The sequence below is a fragment of the Opisthorchis viverrini genome (assembly GCF_000715545.1).
Source record: "Opisthorchis viverrini unplaced genomic scaffold opera_v5_14, whole genome shotgun sequence".
In the NCBI taxonomy this organism is placed as follows: Eukaryota; Metazoa; Platyhelminthes; class Trematoda; order Opisthorchiida; family Opisthorchiidae; genus Opisthorchis; species Opisthorchis viverrini.
The window spans coordinates 1017009-1041298 of NW_008751670.1; the positions used below are offsets into that span (position 1 = coordinate 1017009).

General features: G+C 45.0%; 1 protein-coding gene across 1 annotated transcript in view; it reads right to left on the reverse strand.

Annotated features, from left to right (window-relative positions):
- Window positions 1–24290, reverse strand: part of T265_01307 (hypothetical protein) — a gene marked incomplete at both ends in the record, with an annotated part of 77058 nt that overhangs the window by 43928 nt on the left and 8840 nt on the right. Inside the window, 3 exons of the mRNA XM_009165313.1 lie at window positions 4460–4816; window positions 9141–9486; window positions 18043–18275. Of these exons, the coding sequence (XP_009163577.1) occupies window positions 4460–4816; window positions 9141–9486; window positions 18043–18275 (936 nt within the window). The remainder of the gene's footprint in view (window positions 1–4459; window positions 4817–9140; window positions 9487–18042; window positions 18276–24290) is intronic.

A 24290-nucleotide genomic window follows, 5' to 3' on the forward strand; every position in this document is an offset into this window, starting at 1 on the left:
ATATATATCCATACATATGTATACATATAAATATATTAGACATATGTATAACCGATTGGCTGGTCACGGTACAATCAGCCTTCAGTGTACGCCCTGCTGGAAACTGTCGCGACCATGAGGCACCTGGTCGGTCGAAACGGAGCGGTTGATGAACGACAGTATAATTCGATTTGACATTGCTTGGCTACCCATTGGAGGTACTTAGCTCACCGGTCACCGGCTTGATATTATTCCGTGCCAGCCTGAGTGACAGTGGGTCATGCATTTTCAGTGCTGACGTCCGGTCTGCGAAATACAATACCCATCCTGAATGAACATATTCTCACAACTAGTACGGAAAGTATGTGCACGAAGCAAGGGTTTCAATTAGTTTTTGGACAGTCAGTCTGAAATACGGTTTTTCCAGTTATCAATCAAGTATAGAGATTTCGTATATCTAAAAGATCGCTTGGTGATGGAAGTTTTTCGCTTGAATAGGATGGTCAAACAGATGCCACTGCAGTCTAATTCGACTAAACTAGCGATAGCATTGGAATAACCCCTAGTAAGTGCCACGTGTCAGTTCCGTTTTGTTATTTTCAAGAAAATGAAGCAGTACGAAATCAGGTGTGGCCAGTCACAGCAGCTCTGTGTTGGCAATTGTTGTTGTTGTAGTCTACCCAGTGAATAACTCAAGGCTACGGAATACCACGCCAGCTAGGAAAAGAAAGAGCTGGTCACGTGGTGTCTCACCTTCATGTATAAGTGTGTGAGCAAATCAGTTACGACACGGCTCCTTAAAAAGTTCCGTAACAGCTAACCTAGTAGGCGCACAAAAATGTGGTTTAGCTGTTCAGATCGTCTAACAAAATTCAGTAAGCAGGACGAAAATAGGGACAGTACGGTCAGGAAGCAAGGTCAAGTGTTGGTGATCAACAAACTGCTAATTGCGGGGGCGGGAGCGAATACGCTATTGAAAATACCGTAATGAAATTAGTGGACAATGGACCAATAAGAAAAAACGTAGTATTCATGATGAAATGACAGCTCAGAACTGGGCGTGGTTACAGTTTCTGGCACCATACAACCAGAGACAAATAGGAGGATTAGAGAGTAACGAAGACTGACAATTGCATCTGGAGTGGGATTACAGAAACTGCGTACTGGTACCCAGATTGAATGCATCTTAATAGACGGGGGTGTGATGACTACCTGGTAACGAGCGCTTATCACTAGAGACCACTTGGGTTGTGAGTGACTCAATCCGAGATGAGTTGTGCAGGTAGTTAATGGCAAGCAGCGTTCGAAGGATGTTCGAATGGAGCCACAAAGAATGTTTTTGAATGGAAGCGATCACGTACTGCTGAGGACCGTTAAAGTGGCATACTCCCATGTATCAATGGATGAGTTCCTCTTACAATGTCGGATAGGCGAGGGTCACCCAAGCAACCTCAATTTCCCACTCAAAATTTCACTGTTCAACACCATACTATTCGCTGAAAAACGTACATAGGACGTTCACCGTCGGGACGAGCATGAAAGCGGGTCGCACGTACCTACAAGGGAGGGGGGTGAACCGGTAGTTTACTTAATTTGGCCGCTCCGCCAAGGGCCTTCTGTGATCTGGTCTTCATAGACAGTTTGTACTTTTAAGGAACGACCCCGAACCATGTCACGGCAAGATCAGCACATGTTTCGATCGATCGTTCCGACCCAGGTCACTGAGCGGTTTGTCGTAGTGCCACCTAACTGCACTTCACCGTTTGAGTTCATATCTCAGTTACACGCCAAGGCCTTTGGTAAGATAGAAAGTCGAACTAAGCGACTAAATGAATCTTCATACCCTCTTGTGAACGTGCAAGCCCGTTTCACATGCATACAAATGACACGCCAGAGGCGACTGAGAAGCAGTGTACCACTGTTTCTGTCCTTCCTAAGAGCTAATAAAATGAGTGGCTCCCGAACTCTGAAGGAGATTTAAACCAGAAATTTTCGACAGTTGAGCAGCGTAGCCATGAGAAATTTATGACCAGTGTGTTCTGACTGCACGACGTTTACACGAAACTGCACCAACTAACCTCGGCTACATAGAGGCGAGTTCTAGATGTGCTACCATCTACCGACTCTTTCAGTGAAATGTGTCCCTGAAATGTTGTTCGTACTCCATTAGGGCTGAGGTGAAACAGCTTCCGGACGCCTCAGCACAGGTTCTAGGTATCTAGCAGCCAAGGAGACAGATAAGCGAGTGATTGGGTAGTCAGATACTAAGTGAGCAGTTGAGAGTAAACTGGGTCAGTCAGAGGAAGATTACCCGCTGAGATGTGCCGCTTGGCTACGTGAGATCACGAAGGGCGATCAATCTCAACGGAAGTGTCCAGGTTTTGTTCAGAAAATCAACGGAGCCGGTGGATAACGGTATAATAGTAAGAGCATATATAACACATTTGCAGAGGACTGGATATGAGCGTGAGCGAAGTTAATCTCCCATAGTAAGAGTGCGGACTGCAGCAAGAGCGCATGGGAGGACACAGTTTACTCATAGGCGGTAAAAAGTTGCCACATATGTTAGCGGAAACCAGTAACCTCAGTTTACGAATTTCCGACCATACACGTAATGCAGTTTTGACAGATCTACGCGGACCAACGACGCATGCACATCAGCGCGCTAAACATCGATTCCAAAAAATGTTCACACACCGGTTAGCACATAAAACACCCAAAGTGGTGAGTAAACTACTGAAAAACCCTTCCCATGGTTTATGGTGAGAGAAAGCTAGGACAGCTCCATTCAGAAATCTGTCTCGAGAATTGGTTTATGATGGTTAATGTAGATATGCGATTGGAAATTATCTCTTCCGGAGGAAACAAAAGCATTCAGGGGTGAACGTCAAGCGTTTTCTTTTCAGTGGGCGGGGTTTATACGCGTAGCGCGAGGAAACTATACGACCGAGGCAACTAGTGGTGACGTACTTGTCACTAAAACTGGTTAAAAGTTACATTCCATTGAAATGTGTCGCTTTAGAAAAACAACCTCGGAAAGAGGGTGGTTGTAAGTCGACAGCAAAACAACGGCGCCTCTCCGGAATCGAGGACAGCGTTTGCTGTCTACTTAAACCCATACTTGTAGCAATGTGGACTCTCGGTTAGTGGGAATACAACGCCGGAGAAAAAAGAATGTCATGTGTTCACGAAACTGGTACGATCACCTACTGCATGATCTATTGGATGACGAAGTGAACGTAGTTGGAAAGGGTGTATGTTGGCGAACAAAAAAAAAAACAGAAAAAGCTAATGGGCGCAAAAATCCCATAACGGATGAAGTGGTAGTGTAACGTACTAAGGAGAGAGGATAGATGTTTGATTTACCAGGCAGCAAACGGATGCAGGCAGACTGTCAGGCGAAGAGAATCCTAGGAAGAGTAAGCATGGGGATAGGAACTGCCCAGATACCTGTAGGTTTTCAATCGTCACATCACCCTCTCGCTCCCTCCAGAGATAACTAACTAGAACGGTCGGAGACAATCGTTCCAGAGTGATGGAATTGGTGGAAGGAGTTGTATCCCGAGGTATACCAGCGAATAAAGATGTATTCAAAAACAAAGTACATATTCATCCTTTAATTTTGGATGATGATCAATGAATTACTGAGGAGGGTATGCGAGCAACCGACGAAATTTTATCAAAAATTGTCCAGTGTGGAGAAATGATCACTTTACAGAAGTCTTGTGTGATCAAGTTTCCATAATATCTAGAATACGTGGTCTGAGAAGTACTTGGTTTATGAATGCGGTCAACATTGTCGACATGTGCTCACCCCAAACGTCTCTACAAAGCTGATATCCGTACTGGGGGCGTCCTAATGGTGAGAGAACCTTTACAACGAATGTTAATGTGTGGTTGCTAGCTGGGTCGCATACATCTTGGCTCATGTTTGGATGCCCTGGGTGCTCCCAAGGTACCGCGGGGATGAAAGGAACGGGCGCTTTGGGGGAATTCGGGCTCAGGAATTGCACGGGTTTGTTGAAAGTGCACTGTGACACATGAGCAAGAATCATTGACTAAGACGGATTCAGGGGATGCAAATTGGTCTTCAACAAAGAACAATGATGTGGCTACCCTTCTGAGACGGAGCATGAGTAATGCGTGCTCACCAATGTGTGCAGACGATGGGCGCCATGCACACCTTAGACAAATGATCTTATATCAAAATTGAATCAAAACGGCTGCTTTCCATCACGGCCCCATTTTTCGTCGGGCAGTGTTGTGAGCCAGAATTGTCCCACAGATTTTTTTAGTTTGGATCTCTAAGGTTAACATCTCACTATATACCCGTTCAACAGAGAACTACTTCCTCCATCTAGTAACTTATATTTCGAAGGTTGAAAGAATGGAGAGCAATTCGTGTTTCATCCGTATTGTGGTGAACCAAATTAAAAAATCCTGGAGATCAAAAATAATAACTTGTTAAAAAAATACCTACCCTTCACAGGTGCACGCACAGATGACTTTTGTGACACTGCTGGCGCCCCCACCGATGCTGATGTCGTCGCGATACCACGTCTAGTTGTTTGTGGAATGCTGACAAGAGGCGCCGACTGTAGGGACGGTCTACTCTGACTAGGAGGGACATTGCGCCGGAAGTTTCCAGGGTTGGTCGCTGGTCCGGGACCCCGCCTACTCAGTGTTCGAGCGGATGAGATGCTGGGAGGTTCTGTAGCAGACTCGGAGGGTTTTCGAGGACCACGGCTAGTCACGCTTGATCTCGGGGTTTCGGCCGTGTTCGAGCGCCATTTGGTGACGGGAGTGCTGGTAACACTTGGAGTAACACTCATAGAAACTGAAATGTGAATGTCCACGTAGTGAGTTTGGATGCTAGTCGTTAGAATATTATGCAACTGGGAGGAAAAGGTATTTACCTACGGACCACTCAAGTAAAGACCGATAGAGCACCTCTTTCTATCGACTTCCACCACTTTTGCTTCATTTTAAACAATCTGATCTTCAAAACATTATTCAAAGCAACGAAAAATTATCACTAATCTTGATTAAGCATGCATAATACACGTAAGCCATCGCCTGGCATGCTAAACTGGTCAGAGTAAATCACGGTGGACGACGCCAACATATCAACCACTCTATTCATGAAACTAGCCAGAGGCTTCCAACCAAACCTCAGTACACATCTATGCGCCCATCTTCAATTCACCCGACTCGAGATAGCTGAGTGATTAAGGCGCCAACTTACTGACCAGAAGGTCCGCGGTTCAAGTGTAATCCTAGCATATCGATTGATCCTGTTTGGATGCGGGCAACCTGGCAGCAGCTAAGTCCTCGTGTCCCCGTCGAATAGTATAAGAGCTAGGCATCGGAAACGACTACTCATTTTATTTTATCTTCAGTCCATTCATCGTATCGATAAACCTGTTTCAGCTATACACACATCCCGACAACAAAGAATGGACTGATGTCCGCGCGTATGCACGGTGCCCATTAGTCGTACAATGCTTTTAGCTGCAAAACCTTTAAGAGTGGAGTAAAACTTTTCGCGCCAAAATGTTGCACTTTGTTGTGTATGTGCTCAAACCTAAAACAATTCTAATCTACCTTCACATTTTTGCAGCCCACCAAATTTCACTGTCCACTAAAGCAATCATACCTCTGGCGAAAATGTCTGGTGAAATAATTTCCCAGCATCGCTGAGACCTCGAGATGCCTAAATGGGGCTCAAAAGTTTGGACTGGTAATCTGGACTCAATTGCCCGATTGCTTTAGTCCATCAGGGACACGTCATAGCTCTCAAAGATTCTATTCTATTGTGCGAATACTGAGCACCCTCGGTGCACAGGATAGTTTAAAATCAAAGATCCGGGACAGTAAAAACGAGTTTGTTAACCAAGCCCCAGGAATCGAGCCGCTGTGGTGTCGAACTCTCATTTTTTGTAGTCGCTCTCCAGAGAACCGGTAATGGGTAATCAAAAGGTGTATGGAAGTAAAAATCTATTTTGAATTTTTGTCTGCTTCAGTTACCAGAGAGAAATTGGATTTCAGGCAATAAAAGATCCTCTGTCGTGAATTCGGTTACTTGTTTTGCTAGCGAACCCGGCCATTTAGCCATTCAGACTCCAACCTGTAACACCAAATCAACACGAATTTCTTTCGTTTGTGATTCTATGGGACGTGATCTGCTGGCAAAACTCTGTGGTTCTTTCTCGTGTTTACGCATCTCAAAAAAGATGCACTAATTGGACAGGCCCGAGCCTCCACTGTGAATGAAAACGTCGATTTCATAGAAGGCTCTTGGTCCTCAAAAACTTCAACTTAGCGTTGACAAGCAGATCGTGGCAAAATTATGATTTTATTCTTGCCGAGGAGATATTCACCAAAGTAGTCGAAAAGGCCCTTGGTCCTCAAAAACTTCAACTTTGCGGTGAGAAGCAGAATGTGGCAAAATTATGGTTTTATTCGTGCCGAGGAGATATTCACCAAAGTAGTCGATCGGGTAAATTTCACTGCAATACATTCGGTACCTACAGGAGCACGTACAGCCTTTCTGGTGATTCAGATAAATGAGTGGAACGCTAATCTTGAGAGCATAAATCACCGAAGATATCTAATTAGAATTGAAAACACTTTAGTATTGATCCTGAGGCATCATCACTGATTGAAATCGTGAGCTTCGCACCTGTTGTGTGCAGGTCGGAGACCTTTGCCGATTAGATTGACGAAGTAATCTTGCTAGAGTTCCACATACTCTTGATATGATCCTTTAGGATTTCCGTGCGTGTCCGATCAACACTGCCAAAAACTCAGCCAAAAGTGCTTCGTGAAATACGTTAAAAATTCGCATGTTCTAAACTGACTAGGACGGAGAAAACGGAGCGGGGAAGTGATCTTTATAGCATTCCATACACTATACTATGACAGCCATACGGACCTTAAGTTGAGCTACAGCTGATCAGCGCACTGCCGTCAAAAACAGCAAACAAAGAAATCGGCTTCGGTGAAGACGACTGCCGCAAAAGTGAACAGCTGTCGGATAACTGGGCTCACTTTAAAACCATTCCACCAATTCAATGAAACCTCTCGGTGCGTGCCCACAGAAAGTAGCCCGAATTGTGCAGATTCCCTGTCACAGTCTGCAGATCCATACAGCAAGCAACATTCGTGAGACATGCAATGATGGCAGTGTCCTTTTTAGGATAAGCCGACGTTTTATCAGAGTTTGACCTGGCCTTGTGTGACAAAATCTCTACTAGGAGCTCAAGTAAACCTTTTCTACTCTCAAAAGACGACCAAAATTGCACGAAATTAGCGAAATACACTCGTTCGCATACCAACTTGGTTTTGACGGGAAACTCACCTTAAACCCAGCGAAATCTCTCGTTTATGATGTTCTTAAGCAACTGAATGTGCTGCGTCAGGTCGCCTTATGTTCCAGTTGGTACTATATTCGAGATACCGCAATATATCGCACAAACGTTACACGCTACTCATAAAATTGCTGAAAACTCTTCGACAGCTCACAATAGGTTTCACCCTTCTTGGAGCACATCAGTTAGGCGCAGTCCCCGATTTCTCATCGACCTTATGTTCACACCAACTGATATATGAGGCGGCCGGGTGAAACACGTTTCGTTGAGAAGAACTTCATGGACGAGAGATTCAGCTGGGTTCCGAGAGAGTCTCCTGTCAAAATCAAATCGGTCTGCAAATGAGTGTAATTCGCTAGTATTATACCATCTTTTACGATAAAATGCTCCCGAAGGTGTTTTCTCGAGGACAGAGAACCGTATTTCAAAATGCGAATATTATAACAATAGAAAACCAGAGGGAACTTTGATTTCGTCCCTTTTTGAAAACCGACTCATGCATAGCCAGCAGTGACACTGCATAGCTGTAAAATGTACCGTGCTCAAGCAGGACAGAGGAGAGGTGCAATAAGTTTCGACGGATAACAGATTTTGGAGTGGAGATAATCATTTTCCAGCGAGTGTAAATGAAAATATTATACCGAGTTACCGCTGTCCTGTCATGTATCGGAATTCGGAAAGATGGTTAGCGTATATTCGCTAATTTCGTGCAAGTTGGTTTCAATCAAGCAGCGAGGGTAAATGAAAATATTATACCGAGTTACCGCTGTCCTGTCCTGTATGGGAAATTCGGAAAGTGGTTGGGGTGTATACGAGTAAACACAGGTCTCGTGAACCTTGAGTCAGTATTGACAACATTCATCAAAAATTTGCGCAGGTCTCATATTGTACGTAGTGACTAACAGAAGTCCTTCAACACGTGATGTAACGTCAGGAACGGGAAAACGCGTCATATTCTGCTCTAGCTTTCGACGCTGTCTTACTAAACACAACCTTCTTTCTCTATACAATGAGAAAGTATATCAGACGTTTCTTCATCCCCGTCCACAGAATGGACTGACACCATTTAACTCAGGAGAAACACAACGGCGTAAATGATGCCGGGTTTCCCAGGCCCAAATAAAATGCGAAGGGCCGATGAGAACCGCGGACCCCCAGTGAAGAGTTAAGGTCTTACGTCGGAAATATTTGGAACCATTTACAAAATCTTTCCGCTGAATGTGAACTTGGATGGCGGTGATCGACCGGATGGGAGAAGGACAATACGAATGCAAATCGATGAGGTTTCACCTCTTTAAAAGGGAGCTACATGTTGGTAATTCACCAGGTGGCTGTTGATCTGTTCGCCGAGCTTGCCAATTGATTTGCAAACGTTTCGTCGAGGAGACATCTTCAGTGCGCTGTTGGTTGGGTAGCTACACGAGCTACATGAAATGCAAACTAGCGCCCGAAAAGTCCGCGGTTCGAATCCCACCTAGGCATCTCGACTGCTCCTATTTAGGCTTTGGCAACCTGACAGTATCTCAACTCTCGTGCTTCCTTCGGGTGGCATGACAGCCAGACACTGAAAGGGTATTACAGCTGAATGACTATTATTATTACTAATGAAGGCGCGGAGGAAACTGTTGCTGTCACCTAAGAAATTATAGAACGCGAAACAAAGACGTCTATGCATCTATTTAGATCCTATTTAGATCCACTACAACAATAAGGCGAATCTTTCAGAAAGTGCTTCCGAAAGTTACTTACACCATGGCTTTTGAGTAAACAAGCTAAAATGGATGTGCTTACTGTATGAAATAGGTTTTTTTGATACAGGAGAGGCCGGACTGGATGATGCGGTCATCGTGCGCCGTGCAGTAGCGGTGCGTTCGGTCACAGTCTGAGCACAGCGTGGAACGTAGTTCCCAGTTGTGGGACGCGATGCCGGTATTTTTGAGGTCGCCGCCGTCGTCAACGCACTCCGTGTAGGCCCGGCTGACTTGACTATTCGCGAGTCATTTCTAAGAGTACCGGATACTGGACGACTAGCTCGAGCACTGGTGATAGCACGAGTGGCAGCCCCGTTGCTCGTAGTACCATTTGAAGCTCTCGTAGTTTTCAGGGACTGGCCACGCGTCAGTTTGGTTGTAACGGGCTGTGAATGGGGCGATGAAAGCGAAAGAAAATGAATAGCAATATTTGATCAACTGACTGCACCAACAGATTCAGTGCAAAAACCTTATTTCATCGATATCTCCAAATCGTCTGGTTATTCTTTGTTTAACCTCTTGGAAGGGATTCAAAAATGCTTCGAAAAACAACAGTCTTATCGAATTCCTTTATAAACGCAGTATAGACAGCTCCTGACGCTTCTGACATGTACGACAGACAGACATGTGACGGCTTCATATACGGAAAGCACGATTAGGAAAGACAACTGGACACGTTGTGATTGTGTCATTTTGTGATTGCTGTACGTACCTGGTTTACTGGTACCGATAAAAAGGTGCGACAAATAAATGGAGGTGATATGGTGACACGTAAAACAGTTCTTCGACACTAGCAACGTCCAAAAGAGATCAGCATCATGTGAATTGACAGAGACACCGAAAAGAACTTCGATGTTTCACTGTCGTACAGCACGGCTCTACTATGGAGAGAAGAAAAGATGACACAGAAAGAGAGATTTAGAGCTAGCCTACCACAAACATCCGAAGTGTCTACGCCTTCAGCACTTAGTCAGAAAAGCTGAATAAAAACAGTGGTTAGCAGCCACATCGTGTTACCGGGCAAGCTCAAGCGGACCGCATTCTGAAAGTTGAAAACACCATCACTACCAATTAGGCACAAAAAAACAACTCGCGATGAGAAGGACATAACGTGACCATATTAACTTGCAGTGAAGGACACATTCTTTGTAGGAAGTATCCTGTCTCACCAAAACTCGTCTCCTGATAAACTCATTGTGAACTCGCCGGGTCCAACCTATTACAGCCGTACTGCTGGCACATAGGTGGTCAAAGACCTGAACACGTCTCAGATCATCCGCCCGAAGTGGCCAAGTCTCGCAGCCGCATAACAATACAGCCCGAACTGTAGTCTGATACACAAGTCCATAGAGACACACTGAGATGCCTCCTTAGGATATGTTCGAGGACTATACGCATCTCGCGGCTGAGAAACACGTGCCCACCTTTTTCTCAAAAAGGCATCATTATTGACTCACTGCACTTGTCTGGAATAGCCTCCTAATCCCGGAGAGAAGTAAATTATTTAGACAAACTGGAGATTCCACCTCTATCCTTTGAAAGAATCGATGGGAGTTTGTTAGGACAGAGAAAGGCGTCAGCAACAACCAGTTTTTGCTAACGCGCCTTGGTGTACGCAGCAAGTAGAACGACCCAGCCGATGGCGACAAGTCATGACCAATGTGCCATGGTTGTACTTGGGCTGAGATATTGCCAGAGCACCCAGACCTAGATGGGAGGACGAACAGGGTCCTCAGCCAAACCCTTCGTCTCAAAAACCTAACCGCAAAGCAGCGGTGGTTGGTGTAAAACTGTCAGGGCAGCCTACATTTTTTAGGGAGCGAGTCACTACACACATTCGAACCCCAACCCGAAGCACCAGGAAACTGTGTTAGCCATAACTCTACCCATTGTTTACCTGGGCAGCTGTATCAGTCCCAGTGCTCTAGCGAAAGATGAACCCTTCGTAAAACCTAACCGCAAAGCAGCGGTGGTTGGTGTAAAACTGTCAGGGCAGCCTACATTTTTTAGGGAGCGAGTCACTACACACATTCGAACCCCAACCCGAAGCACCAGGAAACTGTGTTAGCCATAACTCTACCCATTGTTTACCTGGGCAGCTGTATCAGTCCCAGTGCTCTAGCGAAAGATGATATTTCCATCCGGATTGGGAAGGCCAGAACGGCTTTTGCAAACCTACGTCACCTGTAGCGTAGGCGTGACATCAGCTTCTCTGTCAAGGGTCGAGTTTATAATGCTGCGGTGCGCTCCATAATACTATATGGATCAGAAACCTGGCCGCTGCGCGCCAAGGACGTCAAAAGACTTTCAGTGTTTGACCATCGATGTCTTCGGAGCATTGCCCGAATCTGGTGGGAACACCGGATCAGCAATTCTGAAGTACGTCGAATGGCATTCGGGAGAAATAACTCACCCTCGACAGATGAACTGATCACACTGCACAGGTTGCGCTGGCTTGGCCACGTGCTGCGTATGCCAGTCGACCGACTTCCTTGAAGGGCTCTTCTCGCCCAACCATGTGAAAGGTGGAAGAGAGCCAGAGGCGGCCAAACAATGACTTCGCAGCGAAGTGTGAAAGCCATTACCAGCAAAATCAGCTGCGCTGGTCACTGCCGTCTTCCTGGATGGGGACCCCGAGACGGGCCACATCAATGGCTAGAGACATTATCAGACATGGCCCAGTCGCGCATCCAAGCTATTGCCTTCAATGCATAGCTCCTTTTCCAACCATCCTACTTGACAACCCACTGACAGTGCTGGATTTATGCACCAATTTACCAGCTCGCGCGTGAAATGCGCAGCTACCTGCCCCCCCTCCTAAATCATCAGTGAACGAAACTGCGGCAGCTACACAAACTCTACCCATTGACCAACCGGGCATAAAAGGTTTTGTAAGTGTTACACGTACACTCCTCAGTACAACTCAGTGGACTACCGCGGTGTACAAACCATCACAGCGCGGTGAGGTTCAGTGTTCATCACCGCAATAGATAAGCGCGGGAGAGGCAATCTCTGTTCAGGGATCGCACATTCCATGATGGATGACTGAAAACCTTACTGTGTATTCCATGGAAGAGTGATTTCTCCTAGCAAGGCGAACGTCTTCAAGAGAACTCAAGAAACTTAGTGAACCATCGTTAAAATGACAAAGTACGATGCGCAGCAGGGGGCGTAAGTACCGAAATTCAGTAGCTCCTCCTCGTACATGGAAAGGTGAAATCAAGCACTACAGCCACTCGTCATAACCTCACCTCTGCTTTCCGTCAATTCCGGACTTTGGCGAAGCATGAATACAATGCTCTACTCACTACACCATCACCTCCTACATATCTGCCATTTGGTGATCGAAACAGTCTCGCTCCATCATATTCACATCACATACGTCAGGGAGTATAATGATCATCGACAACTTCTTGAATGATTTGCACTTCAACGGTTCAGAGCAGTAGTACGGTTAGTCCCCGTTGTGGCGTCAACGTCCGAAAATCGAGACTACAGGCATAACGGATTTGACCTGCTTACAAACCCATCCTCCAATCCCCAGCTCAAATGCAGAAATTGGGCACATTTTCCTACAACCTGGTAACGAGATTTATGTCCTTCAACGTGCTAGCGTCATTCCCCTCAAAAAACCGTATTGCTCGTCCATGCTCAGACTGGACGACGATGCATTCAGCGCTTTCTTGTCCTCGTGATGATCTGTGTTGATCAGGCTTTCCTTAAACGCCACATCACCACATGGTCGGAACCTTCGAATTTCGTAAACAGTCTGTCGGAGTTAGTTAGGTGTCCAACCAAACACCAAAGCAGTCCGAGTAGCTTAAGCACGTGTGATGGTCATTAGGTGTTTACACAATCCCAAGCAGTCTCACGAGATCTCACAGGTTCATTATCGTTGGTAAAACTAATGAAGTGAAACTTATTTGACACAATTAGAGTGAATCACACCGTGTTGCATTTGAAATGGATTGCCGTGTTTCGTTAACCCGCCGCAATGGTCATGTGGGCTGGGACCCATCTCTGGGTGCATTAAGCTCCCATTTATTTGACTTGACGCTAAACAGCGAAGGCGATAGTTATCTAGCCACAAAATCACGTCTACTCGAACCTCTCATGCCGATGCCAAAGTTAACTAACCGCAACTGGAGCATGCTACTTATCATCCAGGCTCTTTTGTTCACCTTACGTATCTTGGAAATTGTATCAGTTCCGACTGTAGTGTGACAGATGAGGTCGATGCACGAATCCTCAAGGGTAATGTCTGCTAATTTGGTGTATCTTTGAATCTCAAGGGACGCGTGTATCAGGCTACAGTGCGGGCTGTTTTTTTGTACGGCTATGAGACTTGGCCTGTTCGAGCAACGGAACTGAGACATCTTCAGGTGTTTGACAATCGTTGTCTCAGGACCATATCTCGCGTGGGTTGGTGTCCGTAATGAGGCAATAAAAAAAGCGAGTCCCTGGTTGTGCAACGGGTACTTCCATTGAAGAATGTATCCAGCACTAGAAGCCGCGTTGGTTAAGTCGTGTATTGCGTATGCCGAACCATCGTTTGCCGAAGAGAGTGCTGTTTTCCATGTCCAATTCAGAGTGGCGTAAACAGAGAGGTGGCCTACCCTTGACTTGGTACAGAAGTATGAAGGAGATTACGAAACGCTTGGGTGCTGTCGGTGCTACTCGACTTCCAGGATGGGCATCGCGTGACACTACAAGATATGGCTACTAATCGATAACAATCGAGTTCTTGGTGTCAGTTTCTATTCGGATTGCCTGAATGAGTATTTGAAGGAGTAGGCACCTTGGGATGATTGTATTAGGCTAGCACTAAGTCCCTTCCCCGTCCACCTTTGCTCTTTTCTTTACAGTAAGGCTTTCGAATAAGTCATGGTTGTACGGTAGCGAAGTATCAGAGTTGAACACTGATGTCATGCTGTCGATGACGATTATGTTCGCCTCGCAAAAAAATAGCACGCCCACGGTTATTAAAACCAAGAAGCATGAACAACAGTCTAACGAGATCTAATGAGTATTGATTCACGCAACCGACCAACTCATTACACATCAACAGACCAAAAAATGTCAGTTCGCCAGTATGGTAAATGTATGGGATTCTGAAGACCCTAACTGTGGCACTGTGCTTGGTTTCTGCATCCATCACAACACTCTTCTCCATTTAAATTTCTGGGCATATACACCCGGGTTTGAAAGTGCAACCACCAACTATTAATATTGTGGGGCTGGGATCAGTCCATAACATACGCAAAGGATACAATATAGTACCTATTATGGTTTTGCACATTTTTCAAAAGACAGTTTACTGTGGCCGGATGCCTTTCAAAAAGTCTTTCAGCTGAAGAATTTCAATGTCTCGTTTTTTCACACGGCCTTAAAAGAAGAGAGCGAGCAAGAAATCCATGTTCTCAAGACACTTCAAATTCTCCATTGTGCTGCTGTAAGGGCTCCAGTCACTTCAGCTTTGCCCAACAGGGATTGGTTTCAGGCACAAAGATAGATATTCTGTTTATCCTCATTTGCGAACGGCCCGCGAAAGCGCTTCGGCATTGGGCATATGATGAATAAAAGCGAATAGCAGGGCAACTAGTCCAGCTGCTCAGGTCAATTCTTACAAATACATTCACGCTTACTGCCAACATTAGTTCACTGAGTTTCGATCGTGTCTGTAATCAGTTTATCCATATCGTCTCCAACTATGGCCGCTTTTTGAATGTTCCAGATGTCTCTTAACAGCCGAAAGGACCGCGTGAGGGACGTGGCGAGAGCAGTCATGAGGTGTCAGCTTAAGGGTCCCGTATAGCTCGTATACAGAGTTGTAACGGAAATGTTTTTTTCAGAAATCTACAGGTGACAGAAGGCCAAGTTTCTGCTGTAATGGTAGTTTCTTTCTTAGAGAGAGAACTGTGTCCAGGCCCTACAAATCCCACTATTAGACTGATGGGCACAATGCAGCACTCTCCTAAAAGGACTGGAAAATTCTGGCAAATTAAGCCCATTAGTCCTCAAAAGAGAGCACCCTAAGCCAGAGGTCTGGAGACACTGAGACTGTTTGGCATGGCAATGTCCATTCGACCATTACAAACCAGGATGCTTGACCTTCGAGTTCACCCCTGTTGCACTATTGGTATTGACCACTGGGCCTGATTAATGAACCCAAAACCAGCACAAACGGAGCAAACGTCCAGCTGCAGCACCCGAAGGAAGTCCAACTGCTGAGATTCTGCCAAGTTTCTCAAGCCCAGACAAGATCAGTTAAAAAGCCGTGATTGGATACGAACCATAGACCCCCAGCATTTCGAAACTTGACCGCCGGGATATCTCGAGCTCATCTGAACTTAACGTGCAAAGGAGTGATCCCATAACCTGCACGTATTGCAGCAGATCATATGATCTACCGTAGAGTGTGACTTCAACTGTGGCCGGTCCATCAGTTCCAGTTAATGATAAGAACACTTCAGAGTATTATTGAGCTTGTTCGATTGATGAGAGCCCAGTTGCGCAGGTTTTGACTCAGTTGTATCGGTTCAAACCCTCAAACGATCACATCAAGGTCCCAACGTAGGTCATTCACTTCAGTCTAGAAGACCGACTAGTGTAGGGCAGTGAAATGTAACAGGGTACAAGATAGAGCCTGCTCAATACGTCCATGCTGTTCCAAAACAGGTGCTTTGGAAACATTTTTTCCCGATTAAGCCTCAACTGCAATGTAGTTGAAAACCCTGCTAACAAAGCACGCAGCCGATCCCAGTGGTACGCATTCTGTCATTTCCTAGCCGGAATGTCTAGCTAAATTTTGCTTGTCGTTGTGGATTGGAATTATGAAGGTAACATCTACAATGGACGCCGAGTCGATCCCACTGATGGCGCCTTACTTTGGTCAAGTGCTCAGGCGTGTTTACTTCGATGATGTCCAAAAGCGTAGGGTCCCTAATTCCTGATCGTCCTATCTAAGTGCTTCCTCGTACAACCCTCCCGTTTTCCATCAACTCTTTACTGAGATTCTAACCTCGTGGTTGTATGGCAGCTGAGCAACAATATAGTGTTGTATTGCTGTCAATCATGACGATGGTGATTGCAACTAGCAAGTACGGTTAGAAATATAGATAAAACACGCTAAATGAGAGTCCAATGGCACTCTAAACTCGAAATACGGGTCAAGTTATATCGATTAGTTGAAACTGGTTAGAGAGAAGTGACTGGTCGGCCAAAGCAGGTTTCCGACATCACAGTTAGTAGCCACCGCTTCCCGTCGCGTGTTTTGACGGCTGGTATTGGAGTGACTGGATGGCATTCAAAACATCACGTTGAACAATCCGACTGGATTGAGAGGGCCGAATTCGTCCGGAAACAAAGATGTACCCATAGTCTTCGACCTCGTCGACGCATTCAAGACGCCAACTTCAGTAACAAACAGACGTGTACCTTGGATTGGATGTTTCGTCCTCTTTTTCCCAAAGTATACTCATTTAAAACGATTATATCTGACTGATCATGGTTGATCACCGGTGACTTTAATAGCCAAACCAATATAACTTTACTCATACCAACCTTAGATCGAAAAGAGTGACTTTTGCAATGTATATTCAAAGTACAATTTTCGTTCAATGGCGGCATCTTCAGACGAAGAGATGGGGTAACAACGAGATCTTCATCAGGCCTCGTTTTAGCTGGTATTTTTACGAAAATTGAACACATCTTAAGCCCCGTAGTCGAACAGACCCCACATTACAGAAGCCATGTTGGTGACGTCTTTAAAATCTTTCATTCGAATTCTACTACGCAGCGGCTACTTCGGTTTTGTAACTTGGCACATTAACCGATGGGTGGTCCCTACTGGGGGAGGCACCAGAAATTCATTCAACTTCTCTTCACTTTAAATTGCTCCAAAGGCCGTAATTCTTGCACCACATACATGCAGCATACTTCGCAACAAGCCTCACTCACCTCTCCAGAAACTCGTAATGTAAGTAATGGAATCCAAGTAATGGAAGACAAAGGACTCAAATGAAATCAATCTTAACTTGCTAGAATCCATAACTGTATGTTGGCCCCGCTAACACTAGCAACGCAATACAACGAGATTATAAAGCAATGCACCATTATTCTGCGACAAGCGCCAATCCCGGCAGGGACCTCAAGTCCTGGAATTGAGGAGGACTAGCTTGATTGTGTCCACTGCAATTCAAAGTTGGGCTCAAAACGCACTACGGAATAATGTTTTGGAAGTTAGCACAGTGTTTAAGATTTCGAAATGTTGAAGACCATACAAGCCATATCTTGCGCCTGATTCATTCATCGGTACCATGTAGTCCTAGAAAGGTGCGAAGTTATAAGAGGTTGAGTTTATGAAAATCCTTAGGGAGTAAGGTCAACTTTTAGAAGACAAAATCGAACACTATATAGGCAAGTACGATTGTGTTACGATTGTGTTAAATTCTATGGAAAGGGATAATTGAAGCCTGCTGGGGACTCTTCTGCTGAGTGGCTTTCCTTCGACGTAACACTCTTGGAAGTCTTCATCAAAGCTCGAATAGGTTGTGACGTCACTATACACTATCATTGCATTCTCAAAAAAGGAGATACGTTATTCCGAAGAAGAACTGTGGTAGCCAGGAGACTGACGACAACCGAATGCCCAAGAGGTTCCTATGTGTCTTGTATTGACTATGGGCATGCTAAGTAGCAGCTGGATAATTTTTTGGTCTTGCGACAGACCGTTTGTCTATCACTTCAGCTAATGCTAATGAGATTCTCCAATCGTCAGGCACTTCGATCGGGCACTGGTCGGTTTCGCGCACGCAACATCTAGTGGCTAGTAAAAAGTGCAAATACCTGCAAGGATTCACAAATGCGAGGAACAAGTTTTCTCAATAGAAGGGAATCATTAAAAAAATAGTTTTATCTCGCCATCCGAAACACTAACTAACCTTCGACGCTTCGTTCGCTGCCTGACGTCGCAGTTTCTCCTGCTGCCTCTCTCGTTCGCGCTCGTCAAATCCGCGACGTAACCTGTCAGGAATGCATTGACTAAGACTACCGGAGGTAGAAGAGGGTTTGTCGCCAGCAGCCTTGGAAGGACCAAAATCGATCACAAAGGATTCAGCCCGTGGACGTTCAGACTGGCTTACAGACACCGATGTTGGTTCGGTGTATGGCTCAGCTGGTAACAGCAAGGATAATGGGACAAAAAATGAAGGGAAATGCTTCACGTAATGCAGCTGACTGGCAACAGGATGACAGATCAATACTCAAGTTGCTATGGAAAAGCAATACACTAATCAGTCTTCGTCCGGAAAAAAACAGGTTTAAGACAAATACAGTCGACCCAGGCTGAAAAAAGTACTGATTGATTACAACAAATAATTTGTACGTCCTTATCCACTAGGAAAAGAAAACAGACTATGATCCCGTAGTGAACTAGAGCCACGCTCAGAAGCAGTGAAACTGACTAAAACAAAGCTAGTAAGGAGTAAAGCGGTATGGTACTGGAACTAGTGTAGCTTTGGCAATGATAAGAGACTCAAATAGAGATCTTGACAGAAATAGAAAACCAGTATATAATAACTCACAAGGTTTATGAGACGGCCCATGAGCGATTTCACTCTTCTTGGGGCTCGTCCGACAGTTGAGGGACACCACAAATACGAGAATTCAGCTACGATTCAGTTGTCTCTCATTAAAAAACCAAATCGACGCCAAATGGGTTATTCCATAGTACATAATAGTTTATACCAAATCTCGTTTTGTATTTGAACCAAGTCAACGTCTGGCCCAAAGTGAAACTCACACAAGGGGCTCATTAATGGCAGCGACAGATAACAACCGTTAAACCAGTAGACAAGTATGTGGCACTTCAGTTGCGAAGTCCAAGTGCATAAGATTGATGGAGAACAATCGTCTTCAGTGCCTCAGTTAGTGGATCATCCGTCCGATGAGCTGGGAGTTCGTGGTTCGAGTCCCACAATATAAAAGTAGAGACGGTATTACCGTAACCTTTGGTGTGTATTGTTGGGGAAACGAAACGGGTACACTAATTTCAAAATGGAATTCGGCAACACATGTCACAGCGCCCAATCCGTGCATCAAAAACCCAATCGTCCAATCGTAGGCTAAAATGTTATCCACTGGTCTAACCACTGGACACTTGGGTTTTGTTGCATAATGTAGGGGGGGGTATCGAATTGACCGCTCAAGTGAAACCAAGACGGCCAACACGAGAAAAAATAGATCAAACAGGGAAATACAACCGTCTATTTGAACTCAAGAAAGAGAGACCACGATACACACAATCAAATTGAAGAAAAGGAACTGTCAAGAATATAAATTGCCGTAGCGGTCAACCAAGTTCAAGGAAAAAAGATCACAACGCAACAAAAACCGGTAACGCACCAATCGAAAAGGAACCTGAAACACTTCAAAGGAGCTACCCAACAATCCATTGGAATAGGGCCGAGATTGCTCCGTGGTTGGAACGCGAATTTGCTGGCCGGAAGGTCTGGTTCGAACCCGACCTCTGTCTCTACTTCCCCTGTCTAGGCTTAAGTAACCTGGCAGGATCCCAGCCCTCGTGCTTCCTTCTGGTAGCATGGCAGTTAGGCACGGAAAGGGTGCTACAGCTGAATAGGATGTATACGGGCCACAACGCAGCGGAAATCGCCAACGGGCCAATAAGATTGCAAGGAAGGCGTATACCAATTAGCCCGCAGTTTCCGAGGATAATGAATACTCTCCGAAGCCTACGTAAACGCAGCTAGGTGAGGAGGAAGTACCCACTCAAATGTGCAACGATGTCTTCTCAACTGGAAACAGAATGTTTTCAGACCAATCGCCAAGCTCGGCGAACGGATCAATGGCAATCGGGTCAACCACAGGTAAACGCGCCCGGGTAATCACTATTTCGACATCGATAATAATAAAGTTAACACCGATACATGTCATCGCGACCTATGGCGTTTTTATATCACACTGAGTACCAGTCATGTGGCCTTGGGGGCGTTAGAAAGCAAGTTAACGAAAACTGAAAGTAGATTCGATTTTTCCACAAGCTTCACAATCGTCCAGTCATTTATCTGAATAGATCACTATTAGAGACGGTAAACCCACCTCGCAAACTGTCACATTCTTGAAAATGTAATCCAGTTGGCAGTTCACCCTCCATGAGGGCTTTTCCGGTGGACATAAGAGAAAGTGCCGCGTTGTTCGACCGATAACGAAAGCCGTTGTAGAGTAGAGTATGTGCAAAGTTCCCCTCGTCAATGAGGGACAAGTGCAAAGGTGTGCGATTGAAAAATGTGAATTTCCAGTAAATGCTCGGCTATCTACTAAGCAACCTAACCCGGATTTGCTAGACACGCTGATGCGGCTTCAAATCATGGCGAACGTAGACTGAGTTTGACAAGCCCGTTTGAAAACAATACGGCGTATAGACTTGAAAGAACCGGCTCTATTAGAATGAGTCGGGTCAAAAGGAAGAGATATTCCTTATTCAGTAGGATATGTTAATTCACTCTTCGTGAACGTCCTGAGTTCGTCGGTTTCGGTGCTACGATTCCGCACGCGTTTGACGATCACAATGATGCGAAGGTGTCAGATTGATTGTCACAAACTGTGTTCCTCCAGAAATGCTCACTGCTGAGCTGCACTAGAGAAAAAGCACTTGCAGTTGTTTTCAGCTCGTTTGTCTCGAAGTGTTTCCGGAAACAAGTTGTGGCACACAAGTACACTGTCACGTGTTGCGTGTTGTGCAGAGGCACGGGGATGTTGTATCGAATATCAGGATGCGATGGAAGGCAGCTGACTATACGAGGATTGTCAAACACTAGATTTACCTCATAAGATGCTGTTCCCGTAAACAAACTATCTACGGTGAACACGAAATTCGGTCACCCTAGAAGGGGTGATCACTATGAGGGAGAAAGTTGTACGAACAACTAGTCCAATTGGGGAGTCGAAGAGTGATTTTTTTCAGTCGAGAGGCCGCTTATTTCGTAATGAGCTGAGCTAACCCGGTTAACAGATTGATAGATGGAACGTCTTGAATCTGAACTGATTAATGTTGTTAGCTAACGTATTGTGAACACGAAATCAACTGCTACGTTAGGTCACAGCTTCCTTTCTAAGTTACAAACATAACTGCCGGTTCTTTGTCTGGGCTGGGTTGGTCTAACAAAGGATTTCTAATCGTACCAGTGTTCGTGGGAAGCCGACAGAAAATGAACAACCATCATAAAATCAATCTTTTTCGCACTGTGGGCAGAATTTTGGTATGCATTTTATTCAGCCACCTGAAGACGGATATTCTGAAAGAAAACATCCCCGAGGAACACCGTGGATGCGAAGCGGAACCAGTTCGATTGGCCTCACTTCACGGAAATCTTCGGCTCCGTGAACTAGCGGGCGCTCTTTGAAAGGACACAATTGGAGACCACTGCAAAGGACCTGAGTGTTATTCCTTCCTGAGAACGAGCTTGGTGCTGAAGCATGCTTTGAGAGACCACACGAAACTTACTTCTTATGAGTGGCCCCTCGACGAGAGATATAATGCATTACGAAAGGGGTAAGCAAAGCCCTAAGGTACATCTCATTTTAAAGACGATTATTCAGAAAATGGATTTCTAATAGGAATGAAAATCCAATCTAAGTAATGAGTTCAAACAATTAGCCGGAAGGTCGCGCGTAAAACCAGTTGAAGTTGCGCTGTGGTGTTCCACGGTTTTCCATCACAAATTGGCTTTACCTGCAGGACGATCCGTTGAAACCAGTTTGGTAGTTTCCCTTGAGAAACCTGTGTTGACGAACATCTGTCCCACAGAATATCCCACTCTATTCACACTTTATCTTTTTGTGAGTTTCTACGATTTTCAATCTTATAGGCAATTTACTTTGTAAATATTTCTGAAACTTATGGCCATCTTTGAAACCATTGTTCTCCTATATCGTTGACGACTGGTTAGTCACTCCCTTTTTATGGATGCCATTTACATTGGTTCTAGCGGAGTTCGGACAGTCTGTAGTACACGCTGGTGTCCCCTTTTTGGCTCCCCAATCAGAAAAATCTCATCTGTCTGCCTCCGGTTTGACTTAAATTTAACAGAAACCGTCACAGCTGTGAAAGGCCAGACGCCCAAATTGAGCGACTGAGTATGCATACTTAGGACTTTGATGCATATATGGCAACTGATGCGAAACTGAACATTAAAGTCAGAACAAAGCTTGGTCAACCTGTGGAATAACCCGATGACAACTCGTCAATTGTAGTCCACAGTGTCTTTGGACCTGTGACTGAGCCTCATCGTCTGAGCAATGATTTGGGATAATGAGCGCTAAACGATAACTGATACACAGCCTCTTTATCAGTACAGATCCAGCTGGTGTAATCATGCATTTTGCTCCAGTAGCAAGCCACAAAAACGATTGACAGGTGAGACATAATAGCGGAAAACGCAGGAAGAAAGCGAGTAGATGGTTGTAATTCTTGTGAAGTCGCTGAGGAAATTGGTCACTGCAGGAGTTCCTCAATAGTATACGATTACTGCTGAAATCGCTATGCTTAAAAAATAGTCATTAACGGGAGGTTGATTGATTTGAGGTATCGGTCATTTTAAAGAAACAGCTTAGAGAAAGTGTCTTACTGTAACAGCTGTGTACATCACGCATCAAACTCAAAACACTCAAAAAAACATCCTGCTCCAAAAGATCTCTCCGATGTCTGGAATAGCTACTTCTGAACTTCAACGACTTGTCGGCATAGTCATCTCCCAGGAAAACCTGCTCGAAAGAGAGCATCTCTCAACAAGTTTCTTAAACCAATGAAGCCCCGGCTCCTGGAAGAGGCACCCCTTCTGGCGGCCCCTTCAGGTGCCCTCTCAATCTAACCGCTCTCCTCCATTCCATGTTTGTATCACTTCTGTCATAGTGCAACATTACACTTCAGTTTCGCTCTTGCAATTCACGCAAATCCGAGGCTAGAATCCCAAATATCTGGCACATTAGGCGAGTGTGTTATCGCTACTCCATCAGTGCACGCTGAAAGCACCTGAATTACTACGTATGAGCAGGTGAACGTGTCCTATGATGACTATGCCCTGAAGGCAGAAAAATTACTGAGTTGTGCGGATAATGCCCGCAGGGAGACGGGTGAAGTTTCCGTCATGCTAATTCACCTCAATTAGCAGATTGACTGCAACACACCGAAAAAGTTACAATTCCACCGTTTTAAGTGTTTCTATTCCAAAGAAACCGGATTCAAAAGAGAATCCAACGGTCCATATGGTGAAGCGATAGATTGGAAGGCTTTTTTAAAAAAACTGGTGAGAAGGACCTCAAAAGTCCTATAAATGAAGCGATAATTGGAAGGCTTTTTTAAAAAAACTGGTGAGAAGGACCTCAAAAGTCCTATAAATGTTGTGAAGAGATGACAGAGGTAGAAGTAGACTGTCGAGTCCCAATCATCGAAATGATCAAAATCGAATAAAGGTTGGACAACTTAGCGCAGTTAACACAATCGAAAAGCATTGAACGAATTGGCGCTGATCCAGAATGAGTGCACAGTAGAAAAACAAAGATGCAGCTGTGATGGACACAGACCTGGATAAGACAAATCGAATCCGAATTTCGTAAATGTCAAACTCGATTGTGAAACAGCTGACATACAAAAAAGTGAACTAGTTGTGGACAGAGCAACAAGACCAGAATTAAGATATATTGCCACAAAGATGTTGAAAATACGCAAGCAACATAGGAAGATCGTTAAGATAATCGATGTTCTGCGATTAAAAATAAAGGCGATCGACTTGGGGACCGTGTTCACAGGGTAAAGGGCTGATGCGGAAACAATACAAAAACTGACAACTTATTAAGGATAGGGTTGGAAGTTCATCCCACTTAGTTGCATCAAAGGTCTTAGCAGAGTGAAACCGCTCATCAAATTCGCGCGCAAGAATACGTGTCAGAAAGATTTCACGCTCACTTTGTACCAAAGGTCGAAACAACACAAAAGTCAACCAAAACTGTAGTAAGGTCGTAGATTCTGTCATACTTGCTGGGCACCTACTTGAACAGACTACAATAGCAGTTCAAATTAAGTTTTGAACATACGGGAATACATCTGATTGGCAGGTTCGCTATGACTTATCTAGGCAGCCCCCAGCTGTCATACGACGCGCATCTGTCTACA